Source organism: Papaver somniferum, chromosome 2 (genome assembly GCF_003573695.1).
Source record: "Papaver somniferum cultivar HN1 chromosome 2, ASM357369v1, whole genome shotgun sequence".
Lineage (NCBI taxonomy): Eukaryota > Viridiplantae > Streptophyta > Magnoliopsida > Ranunculales > Papaveraceae > Papaver > Papaver somniferum.
Genome location: NC_039359.1, coordinates 105,842,315 through 105,856,356, shown reverse-complemented (window position 1 = coordinate 105,856,356; position 14,042 = coordinate 105,842,315). Strand labels below are relative to the sequence as shown.

The following is a 14,042-nucleotide window of genomic DNA, read 5'->3' as shown; positions in this document are numbered from 1 at the left end:
ATTATTAAAACAACAATATTTTTTGCGAATATATAAGTATGGGTTTGAAACACATTTTTATCTGTAAGCATATATATATAATGGTAGTTATTACTAATGGTTATTGGGGTAATATTAGGATTACGCCAACCTACTAAAAGTACTTGTTTTCTTTATAGTAGTATAAGAAAGATATGTTGGGTTTCTGGTAGATATGGCGCGAGCAAACATCAATAGATGCTGAGCAAACTTTACTCTTGTTTCAGTGGAGCAATTATCAGTGAAGAAGAAAATCTATCGAATGGCCGGGATATTCCTTAAAGTCCATCATTTCTCATATTTAATTGATTTTATCGTAGCTTGTTTTAGGCAGTTCTTTTGATTTTCCTTCTTTTCTTCTTGTCGGATTATTCGATTATGTACTACTTCAAGTATGTTGTCACTTTTTCTTGTTAATATTTATCTTTTTTATGTACTTGATCTCTATGTAACCTTCACTTAATGTTATCAAAGGAAAATAAATGCATATTATAGAAAATAAGAAAGAAAAAAAAATGGCAGATGGCATACATTACCCCAAGTTGCAAGCATCACTATGATGCTGCATTGCTACATAAGCATGCAAATTGTTATTTGCTTGACGCCGAGCCAAGAAGCTTATTGATGTATTTGCGAGTTCAATATAAAGACCGGTTTGGCTATAAATATTAAAAGTGTACCTAGAGTGACTGTAATGTACATCTTGTAAATTCAACTGGAACACTGCCACTTAAGCTTGGTCATCAACTCAACTCAACAAATATCTGATTCTAAGTATCCACTTTACTTGGTTAAATATAAAATTGAGAATTTCAAATTTGTGCACCTGTCAAAAACCAATGTGTACATTACGGCTTCTCGTTCTCATCGAAACATATAAAAATATATTTAATTATTTTTCTTATAATTGTGTCCAAATAGAAAGTATAAAGAAAATTGCCACTAGCACCTCTTCTTGCATTTTATCTAATTTGTATCTCGATTTTCTTAAATTTTGTATATGCTAAACGGTAGACAGTGAGATTAGATGAGAGCAAGATTTCTAAAAAGATAAAATGTTAGAAAATAGAAGATGTGAGTAAAGATCTAATCATGTAAAGTGTAGTAGATATGCTTATGGAGACAAAAAGGTTATCGCTCCTGGTAAATCTAAATGTAATTTAAGTAATTTGAGCTTGATGTTCAATTTCTTATCGGTAATTAATAAATCAATGTTCAAATATTTTAAAAAGAAGCTCTAGGTTTGATCTTTGAGTCTTTAAGACTCTATCTTGTGAATCTGATTTTTGACCGGTTGAAATATAAAAGATAACAGATCAATTTCATCCACACATGATACGCAAAATAAAGATTCAAAATGGATAAAATGCTAGAGTTTAAATACAAATTATGATTGAAGAACACTTGCTAAGTTTTTACCACGCATGTTTCAGAATTTAATAGGTTGAGGGAATGACCATATTAAGAGTAAGGGATATGGGGCCTGAAAGTCTCATTCAAAATGAAAGGCTTGATTAAATTTGATACTATTATGGGCATAGGAAAGCCCCATTACACCCCAAACTCAACCCTCGTTCATGCGAACCAGAGAAAAAAAAATTCCACTATATGGCAAACGGTTTGTTGTATGAATTTTTATATAAGAAACGGCTAACAACGACAATTTTGCTTCCCGTACGACGAACGATTTCCGTATGGTAGTTTTTTCTTCCCATACGACAAATGGTTTGCCATATTGTAGATTTTTCTTCCCATACGACAAACCATTTCCCCTCCAACTCAACTTTTTTCTTCATATGACAAACAACCCATCATATAGTCTCTTCAAATACTAGTTTCTGTAGCGAGTTTTTATTCCTTCGTGCAGACTCTCACTCATTTTGAAAGGTATAAACTACTTAAATAGTTTATCTCATAGTCCTTGCTCTGAGCCCATCTCATTTACTAATAAATCACTGGAGTTTCTGTGAGTGGTCTTGATAGTGCTTACAACTGGATTTGAAGCTAGGGTTGCATCAAATTGAGGAGAAAGCCCATTACAATGGTATAGACTCAACTTGAAAGATGCATTTAATTTGGTCATAGAGGGATGAATTTATTTCATTTGGGAGAGACAATATAAAGATTAGAGGACTAGAGAATCATGCAAGATTATGTTTTGTAATTTACATAAACAAATAAGGGGACGATCCAATGACATGGTTAAAATGATATGCCATTTTGGCACTATTTTCTTGTAAAACTCAAACGACAATGAAATTGAAGCTAATTTTTTTACGACATATTCCTCTTATGAAAATTTGCCTTCCTACCAAAAATGAGGGCATTATGAGATATGAAACTTCACCATTTATAAATTTTGATTTCAACAGTTAATTATCAACGTGGAAATTAGAAGTGGTAGATGGCGGCTTTATTTGTCTCACAAAGCACTCATTTTTAGTAGGAAGGTTGATATTAGATATTTATAATATCAACCAAATGTCATTCTAACCATGTTATTGGATCCTTCACCAAAAAAAAAAAAGATGAATATTAAGTAAAGTAAAAAAATGATGTGTTTCCTGGATTGCATGGAGTAATAAGAAAAATCAGAACGTGCACACACGTTTATTGTGGGTGCACAAATTCAGACTTAAAATTGAGATACTTTATCTTGAACCCTCTATTAGTTTAGATGTGATGATTGTTTGATTGATTACACACATTCTATAATGTCTGAACTCTCAAATCCTTCAACTACCTTATGAACAATGTAGTTAACTCCGGATTTTGGTTTGTCTCGGTCGGGACCGAGACATTGAGACAACTTTATCTCGAGGAAATTCTCGGTGAGGGTCTCGGTAAAATCTCGGAATAACTGCCGAAAATTCGTTTCGAATTTTATACCTATATAGTATGTATATCAAGCATTATCCAAACGTTTGCACACATATTTGTGTGTAAATACCACCAATTTATTAAAATAGAAACAAACCTTCTTTAAAAATAATAGAAAACTCTAGATTCATAGAAAATTCAAAAACATCAACCAAATTTCCGGCTCACTCCAGCCAATTCCGATCGAGTCACATGAAATTCAACCAAATTCCGTCTCGGCACGATTAAATATTCCGCTGCTTTGAGAGTCAGAAACCGAAATTCTCGACCATCTGAGCGCAAATTGACTACATTGCTTACGAGACAATAACTCAATATAACATAAATACAAGCGGGGTTATGTTGGGTACATTTGCTGTGTATAGTCCACATCACGACAACTTGCATGTGCACCGTTTCTAAAATTTGTGCTTTCTTAAATCTAACCAAACTCAATGATTAATTATCTACCTCATTTGTTGAATGCTATTTTAAGTGATAGTCCACATGTTGTGAATTTGATCGATAATGCATCCCGTTCACAAATACTGATACTGCTGATGTAAGGATATATTTGTCGCCTAAATGGGCAGATTCAGAAGACCGTGCCGTAGATAGAAAGTGGTTAAGAATATTAATTACATCTTAATTTAAAATTTAATTTGTATTTTCCTTTATCTTTTCCACGTAAATCCCCAAAATAAATGTTTATTTTTTCTCCATTGGATTCCCTAAACCAAAACCAAAAAGTAATCAAACTTTCTGAGGATTCGAGCGCTAATTTAGTCCAAGAAAATCCAGTTTAAGAAGTGACACTGATGTTATATCCCCAAAAACCAGGACGTCCAAAACAAACAGTTAAGAAACGGTGTCCACCCACCGTTTGACCCCCCACCGTCATTTAATGTCGTTACAAGAAAAACGCGTCGTCGTTGAGGTGGGCCAAAGCGAACAGCATTGGACCTACTTAGACCAAGCTTCATTATATCAATCCAATCTTCTAATATTCTAAAACAAACAAGTGAAAAGAGCTCAGTTAGAGAGCTTTCATGGCGTTTTCTGTTCTTTGATGAATCTTAGCTGTTTGAAGATACAAAAGCACTTTTTATAATACCTTCCCCGTATTCTAGAGTTTCATTTTCTTTTCTTTTTCTTCATGGTGGGGTCTTGTCACTTTGGAAGACAGCCTAATCTAAACAGGCTGGAGATAGCTATTTGAGTTGCAAAAAAGAAGCTTCAACTGACATTTCTCGCCCCCAGCATTTGAATCTAGACTGGGTTTTCTTTATTTTCCAGCTTAAATCATCATAACAGAGGTAAGTTCACCCCCTCCAAAATAGTTGATCTTTACCTCATTTTGTTATCATATACAAAAGGAAAGTGTAAGTTTTTTTTCTTCATTTAGTTAGTTTGCTTCTCTTTGAACTTTAGTAGTGAAGTGAACTCATTTTATATCTGTTCCATTCTGTATACTTCAGATGATAAAAATGGTACGTAGAAATTAAGATTATTGATTTTAACTGGGTTTGGATTCTAGAAGACTTTGATTGTACTGGTTACTGGAGATCTGGGTTTTTTTTCTGGAAATTTGGGTTTTGAATTTTGAGGATGATGGAGGTGAAACCAGTATGGGTGTCAGTGGTGTTAGTTGTGTTTTTGCTTCATTGCTCAAATGCTGAATTTGATCCTATTGATAACTACTTGATTGCTTGTGGGTCTTCACAAAATATATCTGTTCAAGGTAGGATTTTTGTTCCTGACTCGAAACAGTCATCATTTGTGTTAAAAACTCAAGGTAATTCAATTACTTCTACTTCTAAATCTAGTGTTCCATCTCCAATATACCAATCTGTTCGGCTTTTCTATGGTCCGTCTTCGTACAGCTTTAAAATCCAGCAGAAGGGACGGCATTGGATCCGTCTCTATTTCAACCCTCGTGCTGATTCTAACCATGATCTTCAATCCTCAGCAATTACAGTAGTCACAGATGATTATGTGCTTTTGAACAACTTTAGCTTCAAGAACTACAATGGTTCTGTTCTTTTTAAGGAGTATTCAGTCAATGTAACATCTGATTCTTTGACAATTACCTTTATTCCGTCTAATAACTCGGTTGCTTTCGTGAGCGGAATCGAAGTCGTTTCAGTCCCAGACAAGTTGATTCCTGATCAAGCATTGGCTGTAGCCGCTTCACGCCCATTTAATGGTCTCTCAAGTCTTGCTTTTGAAACCGTATATAGGTTAAATATGGGCGGTCCTCTTGTCACCCCTCAGAATGACACCCTCGGTAGAACTTGGGAGAATGATGAAAAGTACCTCCATGTGAATAGCTCTGCTGTGAATTTTTCGGTTAATCCTGCATCCATTAAATATCCTGCGACTCTCACACCAGAAACTGCACCAAATTGGGTTTATGCAACTGCTGAAACCATGGGTGATGCGAATGTTTCAAATGTAGACTTCAATATGACATGGGTTTTCCCCGTCGATCCAAGCTTTACATATTTTGTGCGGTTACATTTCTGCGATATTGTGAGTCTGTCTATGAATAGCCTTGTGTTCAATCTTTTTGTCAACACTGATATTGCTTTTGGGAGTTTGGATTTGTCATCAATAACTGGTGGAATCGATATACCGTACTACAAGGATTTAGTCTCTAACTCCTCGGATGATGCAGATACTTTGACAGTTAGTGTTGGTCCAGATACTGTGGCTGAAGTCTCTAATGCAATTATAAATGGCCTGGAGATCATGAAGATAAGCAATGATGCTGGTAGTTTGCATGGGTTTTATCCGGTTGGGCACCTTCTTCCTAAATCTTCACAAAAGAAGAAGATGTGGATCATAGTTGGGTCAGTTGTGGGAATTTTTGGTGCTTTGGCAATGATTGTTTTATGTTATTGTTGCATAGTATCTCGCAGATCAAAAACTCCTCACCAGGGTCATCCATGGTTAACACTGCCCCTGTATGGCAATTCACAAACCATGACTAAAGGCTCCACGGTATCTCATAAGAGTGGAACTGCTAGCTGCATTTCTTTGGCCTCGTCAAATCTCGGTCGTTTCTTCATGTTTCAGGAAATTATTGAAGCAACAAATAAGTTCGATGAAAATTTGCTTCTGGGGGTTGGAGGATTTGGCAGGGTATACAAGGGTACACTAGAGGATGGTTCGTATGTTGCAGTAAAAAGAGGTAACCCACGATCTGAGCAAGGTATAGCTGAGTTTCGAACTGAGATCGAGATGTTATCTAAACTCCGCCATAGACATCTTGTCTCTCTTATCGGCTACTGTGATGAGCGGTCGGAAATGATCCTTGTGTATGAGTACATGGCAAATGGGCCACTCAGAAGCCATCTTTATGGGACTGATCTTCCATCTCTTTCATGGAAGCAGAGGCTTGAGGTTTGTATCGGAGCTGCAAGAGGACTTCATTATCTTCACACTGGAGCAACTCAGAGCATCATTCATCGAGATGTGAAAACTACCAACATTCTCCTGGACGAGAATTTAGTAGCAAAAGTTGCAGATTTTGGTCTATCGAAGACTGGTCCAGCTCTGGATCAAACCCATGTCAGCACAGCAGTAAAGGGTAGTTTTGGTTACCTTGACCCTGAGTACTTCAGGAGACAACAGTTGACAGAGAAATCAGATGTTTACTCATTCGGAGTTGTTTTGATGGAGGTTCTGTGTACGAGACCAGCATTGAATCCCGTTCTTCCAAGAGAGCAGGTTAATATAGCTGAATGGGCAATGCTCTGGCAGAAGAAAGGAATGTTGGATCAGATTATGGACCCCAAATTGACAGGGAAAGTAAATCCGGCATCTCTCAAGAAATTTGGAGAAACAGCCGAGAATTGTTTGGCGGAATACGGTGTGGATCGGCCGACAATGGGAGACGTTTTATGGAATCTTGAATATGCTCTACAGCTTGAGGAAACTTCGTCTGCACTCTCAGAACCAGATGATAACAGCACAAACCATATCTTAGGAATTCAATTACAACCCATTGCACCATTCGACAACAGTGTAAGCATGATTGATGGGGTGACTTCAGGAACAGATGATGATGCTGAAGATGTCGCCACCAGTGCAGTGTTTTCACAGTTGGTCAACCCACGTGGGAGATAGGAATGAAACAAACTCTCACAGGTAACCCAAAAGTTGATACAAATTCAAACAAATATGTTCAGCAGGCATTTGCTTGAGAAAATTTTTTCTCATTCGGCCATTTTAATCTCGAATTGTTTTCTACCGATAATTATGTTTCGGTTTGTAATATAAGTCCATTGATTGAGGTGGAGAAATAAAACTCAACATCTGTGGATTGTTTTAGTCATGATGTGAGCTAAGACAGGTTATATGTTTGTCGTGTGATCTTTCTCCATTTCCTAGATATGTAATGTTTTAGTTATATATCGTTTTATTCACAAAATGATACAAGGAAAAATGAAGTAGACAGTTTACTGCTCATATATTCAAATTTTTAAGAAAAAACTTTTTATTATTATTTGGACCTCATTGTCTGGAATGATATTGCAGTTGAAATGCTAAACCAGGAAAAGTGGTCCTAAAACAAAAATTCTTATACCAGATGCCAAATATCACTCGAGTCTACGTTTTGTATTGTCGGAAACACCAAGAAAAGGTATCTTGATGCAGTTATGAATAAGATCTTATAAGATGCTTTAAGCCTTTAATGATTTGGATTCTTTATTGTACTTTTATAAAATGATGATCCTGCACTTATACATGGTGAATGAACAAAACTTTTCTACTCTAAAAAGTGGAGAGAATCATGAGAAAAGAAACTATGGCTCAAACTTGTGTTGAAGTTGATATAGGAATTCTGTGGGAAGCTTTGGCCAAGGATTTATGGCTTATTTTGCCTAAAGTAATCCCAAATTTAGTGAAGGAAGTACAGTTGCTGGAAGGGAATGGTGGACTTGGTACTCTCATGCTCATCCATTTTGGCTCAGGTTAAGTTTTCTTGCTTTCGATTTCTTAGACTAACGTAAAACAGAGGTGACAAATGCTGCATTCCAGAAGGAAAAGATTGTGGAACTTGATGAGAATGAGTATAGATTTGGTCTAGAAGTGATACAAGGTGGTCACCTGAACCATGGTTTCACTTATTACGCGACTACTTTTAAATTATCAAAAGAAATTGGGGTGAAAAAGCAGACTCTAGTCGACATTACAATCACATACGACACCTATCAGCATTAGCTTTCATTAGCGCTCTCGAAACCTATCTACTTACAGTTTCCATCTAATGTTTTCTACTAGACTGAATTATTTTCACATCCACTTCTCAGCCTTTCTTCTCTATAATCCTTTTAGTTGGGTGGTAGGTTTTGCTAATTTTCTTCAATACCTTCTACAACAACAATCAGTTTCAAGACGGAGTTTCCGATGCAGATTAAATGGTTAGATCTCTCATGATCCTAATACTGATGCTAAATGCAGGATACATTCTAATTTCTGATCCAGAAACAGTTTGAACTCAGTTGAGCAACATCTATTCTAACTTCTTAATTAGCTTGGATGTGGAAAGTCATGTAACAGATCCAATTTGGGGTTTTATCATGGGGTTTTCCTGAAAATAAACAGCCCCATCATGGATCTGCTACTATAACTTCCCAAACATTCTTGAGTAATTTGGAAGATATTTTTCAGAGAAACACGTCAGAAGAAATTAAATATAATTTACTCCATTTGAAGATTAAAATCAGCTATAATGAGGACAGCAAAAACTGTAACTCTGACTGAATACATCAGTTGATGTTAGGATATGACAGTACTTAAAGCTCTGTGCAAAAGCAAAGCCCGACACCAAAGCAACCATACCCACCCAAAAGACAGACAAGGAAATAGTACCTTGTCCAGGAAACAGTTTACTCTGAAGATTTAAGGTTTAGCATTCCTTGTGAAATCAGTGCAAGTCTGGCAGTTGCAGTCTGAAAACCGGCACAAATCACACCCAAAGCAAACACAGGTAGTGCAGCCACTGCATGTTTGAGAACGAGAGCAGCCTCTGTACACTCTACGACTTGCTCGCTCTTCGTCATCCTCACAAGATAAGCTGAAGAAAAGAAACAGAAAGAATCGCCACTTCATTCAGAATTGAATTTAAATGGTACGGAGTTATGATGTCATTGATTGGCTATATGATGGGCTATATGTTGTCACAAACATTTGTCAATTTTACAAAAAGGAGAAATAAACCTTTTACTTGGCTGAAAAATAATAAATATAGGGACTGCAAATATATCAGAAGGAGGAGCTATGATTAGCTTCACCAAACTGAATGATAACCATCCCATTAATATCAAATTAGAAGGGTTTACTCTATAAATGACATAACCAGATATAAAAAAGATTTCAACTCCCAATTCTCGAAATAAATAGAAATTAAAATCTCAAAACATTTGACATAGCACCAATAGATCCACTTAGTAAAACCTATTGGGTAATTTGTCTAAATCAAATAAAAGCAAGTTAAAGAGAACCCAGTAACCAATTCCTTCACCAAGTATAATTCATTAATTTAGAAACGGTATATATGTTTCATCTAAGCATCCATCAAACTCTTCAGATGACCAAGCAGGCATTTCTAGTCTAAGTGTATGGCAATTTTATGCAGAGAAGTAATAGATGTTGCGCCTATTACATAAAAGTTAATCCTATCCATGTTTCAATCTACCACTGACAAAGCAAACTTCCACATTGACAAGGACATAAATCCTTAACGTTTCTTAAAAGAAAACCTCCACATTACAAAGTTTCAGGATGATATAACTCATTATGATTTGACAAGGTCATGAAAGAACTTACTTGTCGAATGGAAGGTCTGAACATTTCCAGTTAGCGTCAACGGATGCATCATGGTGAACTCGACACTCTTCCTTGGAAGTTAGATGGAACCTACGCGACTTGTTACACTTAGTACAGCGAACAAACTCATCCCGATGGCAAGGACGCCCCTTTTGGGATCTTAGGGAGGACTTCTTAGTCTCTTTTAGTGCCTGCTCATAGTATTTAAGCAGCACAGTCTTGAACAGAGGAACTTTTGATCCCTTCTTAATGACCCAAACATTACTCTTCCATTTCCTGGCAGTCTCTCGTCCAGAATGCTTTTCAAAAGCCGCAGGCGTCAATTTATCTAGTAGCACAGTAAACATCCATCCATTATAGATATGCCAAAAAAAATACATCCATCAAAGGGGACAAACTAATTAAACAATGAGTGTGGAATTCTCAAATCATATACAAATGGAACAAGAGCAGAAGAAGGAGAAAGTAATGTTAAATGCTGATGCAGCATACATGGCAATTAAAGTGTTCATAAACTCAAATTTTCATGAAATTCAAATGAGGTTGCCAAATGTGATCAAGTTTCGATGTAAGATTTTGAGAAAAATTAGATACCTATGGGCATCATAAAATACCTACAATCATGTCCTTAAGATCAGTTATAAAGTATTATCCAAACACTTTATCCAAAGCCCTATAATCATTGAGAAAGTCGTCATGTAAAGAACAGAGAAATCACAAGTCCAGCACAAATAAGTTACAATCATACAGACCATAGACAAATTTCTGCCAGTCGCATTGAGCCTACTGCTCACCGAAAGACCGAACTTATATTCCATGTGTATAATGGTTATAAAAACACCTTGACCACCAACTTATATGAATACCTCTTAAACTTGAGTAACATCTCCAAGTTATGACTTGAAAAAACAAAAACCTTCACCAGAAATGAACTCAAGTTTTCTGAGTTCTTGCCATGTTATAAGCCTCGCCAGGTTTGGCAACTAGGATATAAATTATTCGACATCATTCTAGAAAATGGCTAGAGTAACCAACATGATTTTTCTTGTCTTCACTGCCCTAAATATCCAACCACTAGTCCCTCCCTCCAAAGCAAGAAAAGAAAAGAGGGTATCTTTGTGTCTGCATGGTTTAGAGAAACACACAACTTTACACACATAATGCAACACTAAGCACTAAAACTTGATTGTTTGTTACATAAAATCAAGCTCATCACTTAGACAAATCCACATACATTACATGGATAAACAAATAAGAAAACGCTAATCTTCTCTAAAGACAAACCCAGTGAATGTGAAGATCAAATTCTGACCTATGTCTGACTTTGGTACCACACTAGCACTAAGTACTAATAATGCACATCAAATAGGTCATGCATTTTTTAGAAGAAAAACATAGAAAACTCATAACCCAAAACAAGAATATTTGTACAGAGAAAAAATGAAAAAGGTAATAATAATAGTATAAAGATCTATAAAAACTGACCCTCCTGACAACCAGAGGTGCATTCACAACTGATTTCGAGATCACCATTAATAAAAACCCTAAGTCTTCCAACAGCATCACCATATCTATGACTAGTACAACCACATGTTACTTCTATATAATCTAATCCTCTCTTCGACCCACTTATCTCATTCAACTCTTCATCACTAAACATAGATGAAGCAGCAGAAACACCCTCTTTCTCTACACTATCACCCATCTTCTTTAGTTTTCTCTCTTATGGATTTTATCAAAATGAGATTTATATATAAGAAGGAAGAAAAAAGACGGACAAAAAAATCTAACTCCTTTAATAACTCAACACAAACAAAATCTAAGAAATGGTTTTAATAGATGAATAAAAATGGGTCTTTTTTCCTCTTCATTTCATAGCTGCAAAACGCCTGTCTTTCTTCATAAATGCGAACCCATCAGAGAAGAAGAAAAGAAAAATCTCAAAATACACGCATCTCCTCCGAGGGATCTGGTATGAGAGAGAGAGGAGGAGGGGAGATTGGAAAACGTGGATGTGAGATAAATATAGATGATGATACAAAAGAGAAAAAGAAAAGGAAGGGGTAAAATCGGTATAATAGGAGGAAAAGGCTAGTTGGATGGAGAGTTGGGATTATTTAGCTGGATATTTTTATAGAGTCAGACAGAGAGAGATGCTTTGCATGACAGAGTGAGTGAGTGACATTGTAGTGAAAGAAGTCTGACGAGGTTTGTTTGTTTTTGATAAGTTAACCGTACTTGTACCCTTTAGTAATTTCGAATCAAATATCACCTTAATCTCTTGAGGTATTTATTGTTTTAAAATCGGTTTTTGATATATCCTTTTCCACACAGTTCACTCATGTATGTATCAAAGTCATGGCATGGGGGCATGCACTTTAGCCTGTTTCTCACTTTTTGTTTCTGGAAAGAAAATCAATAATAATAATCATTCACCTGTTTGTACCACCACCAAATCTGACCTACCACCACACCCTTGACCCAATAGGTGAAGGCCACACATTTCGTTTACACAATCTTTTTTCTCTAATTTCCATTAAAATAAGCCTCGCGTTTTTAGGGGCCACTCAGAAGGATTTAGAGGCCAACAATAAAACAAAAAAGATCATCCAAAAGGAAAATGTAGTCAGCCCTTATCTCGCGTAATTCGTAATGGCGAAATTCCCCTTACATATTCGGAGGATATGATAACATTGTTATCCTCCGATTGTAATCGGAAGCCAAAATATTACCCAGACTCCCGATTGTAGTCGGTGCAGTATTAAAATGATTTCTGTTTCATTTTTTCCATTTCTTTTTCATTTTTGAGTTGTTAGAGTTATAGAGAAGAATGTGAAGGAAAAAAGGGAAAACCCATTTTATCACTACAAAAATGGATGTATATGAAGAAGAAGGTGAGAATCATGGCGAAGAACAAAATGTTGAGGGTTCACGACCGTTTAGAGAAGACGATTTGGGGTATATGTTGAATGATCCAAACTTTTGTGGAGAGGAAAACCTAGACGACGCTTTCATGGAAGAAAATGGAGAATCGCCTGATATTGAAACACAGGTATTGTGTTAAGAAACTCAAATACTCGATTTTCATGCGTTTGTGTGCTTTTGTAAACAAGAAAAACAGATTATTGCATGCATTGAATGCCATGAACTACCCATATTCGGTAGATAATTTCTCGAATAAACTTACGAATATAACACACTGAGTACCAAATATGTATATTCGGTAGTTCCAAGATAGTAGTTTACTGCCGAATATGAGAAAAAACCCCAAACTGGTTTTCCAAAAAAATCTACATTCGGTAGTTATGTAGAGTTATTTACCCCCGAATGGCCCCAAAAACGAATTCCTCAAAAATTTTCAAAACTCAGTATTCTTATCCTTTACAATCGGTAATAGTTTAACATTATTTGACTGCCGAATATAACAGTGGCCTCAAAATAAAATTTCCGAAAACTTGAAAATCAGATGTTTATCGATTAAAGTTATCTCCCGGTTATTTATATTCGGCTGTTTTACTATATATTTTAGCTTCCGATTATATCATTTTTTGCACTCAGTAAACTGTGTACATTCATTTGCATAAATCGGGTGTTTTGGATAACCGATAGGATTCCGAATATAGTATATTCGGCAGTTTGACTTATTTAATAACCTCCGATTATTGTATAATAATTTGTTGCTTTCATATGCAGGCCATTGAAGAGTTTGTTGATGATATCTATTTGAGGCCCGACACTTCCCTATACTATGCAAACGATTTGGTATACTCATTACTACTTTTTTTTTCAAAATTTATATGTTAAATGGTTATGCTTATTAGATTTTTTTTTTGTTTTATGCACGTTTAGACATTTGGAAGTAAGAAGGAGGCAAAGGAATGGCTTATGAACAAGGCAAAAGATAACATGTGCGTGGTAGTTCAAAATAATCATGTTAGTGACACTCGATTTTAAATGATTTGCGAGCGAGGTGGGACGTGAAAGAGTCACGAGGGAAAGAATAGTAAGTACGTACGGAAGACGAATAGGAAATACCGAAGCAATACCAAGAAGATAGGATGCCCATTTAAGATTGTCTTTTATAAGCCCGATGGTATTAAAGGTAAAGAGTATAAAATGTATAAAGTTGATAACGGTTGTCACAACCATGATGATCCGTTGGATTTAATTGGACATGTAATGGTTGCCAAGTTAAAACCACATCAAATGCAGACGGTGAGGTCTATGCGGATCCAAAAAGCGAGTGCGATCTTAAGTAAAATAAAGGCGGACGACCCCGACAACTTGTCTTCTTTGTCTACAATTAAGTCGGCCCTAGATACGATCAA

The 14,042-nt window shown here is 36.1% G+C and overlaps 2 protein-coding genes across 2 annotated transcripts; one reads left to right on the top strand and one right to left on the bottom strand.

Annotated features, from left to right (window-relative positions):
* Window positions 1–3,898: 3,898 nt before the first annotated feature.
* LOC113348691 (receptor-like protein kinase THESEUS 1) lies at window positions 3,899–7,350 on the top strand. Its single transcript, XM_026592534.1, has 2 exons — window positions 3,899–4,193; window positions 4,356–7,350. Exon 2 carries the CDS (start codon window positions 4,486–4,488, stop codon window positions 7,006–7,008), a length of 2,523 nt encoding a protein of 840 aa, XP_026448319.1. The 5' UTR covers window positions 3,899–4,193; window positions 4,356–4,485; the 3' UTR covers window positions 7,009–7,350.
* Window positions 7,351–8,565: 1,215 nt separating this feature from the next.
* LOC113348690 (protein ULTRAPETALA 1-like) lies at window positions 8,566–11,740 on the bottom strand. The gene is made up of 3 exons (XM_026592533.1): window positions 11,200–11,740; window positions 9,715–10,042; window positions 8,566–8,962 (listed from the first exon to the last, which is right to left on the bottom strand). The coding sequence occupies exons 1-3, from the start codon at window positions 11,417–11,419 to the stop codon at window positions 8,788–8,790; spliced, it is 723 nt and encodes a 240-aa protein (XP_026448318.1). The 5' UTR covers window positions 11,420–11,740; the 3' UTR covers window positions 8,566–8,787.
* Window positions 11,741–14,042: the final 2,302 nt, after the last annotated feature.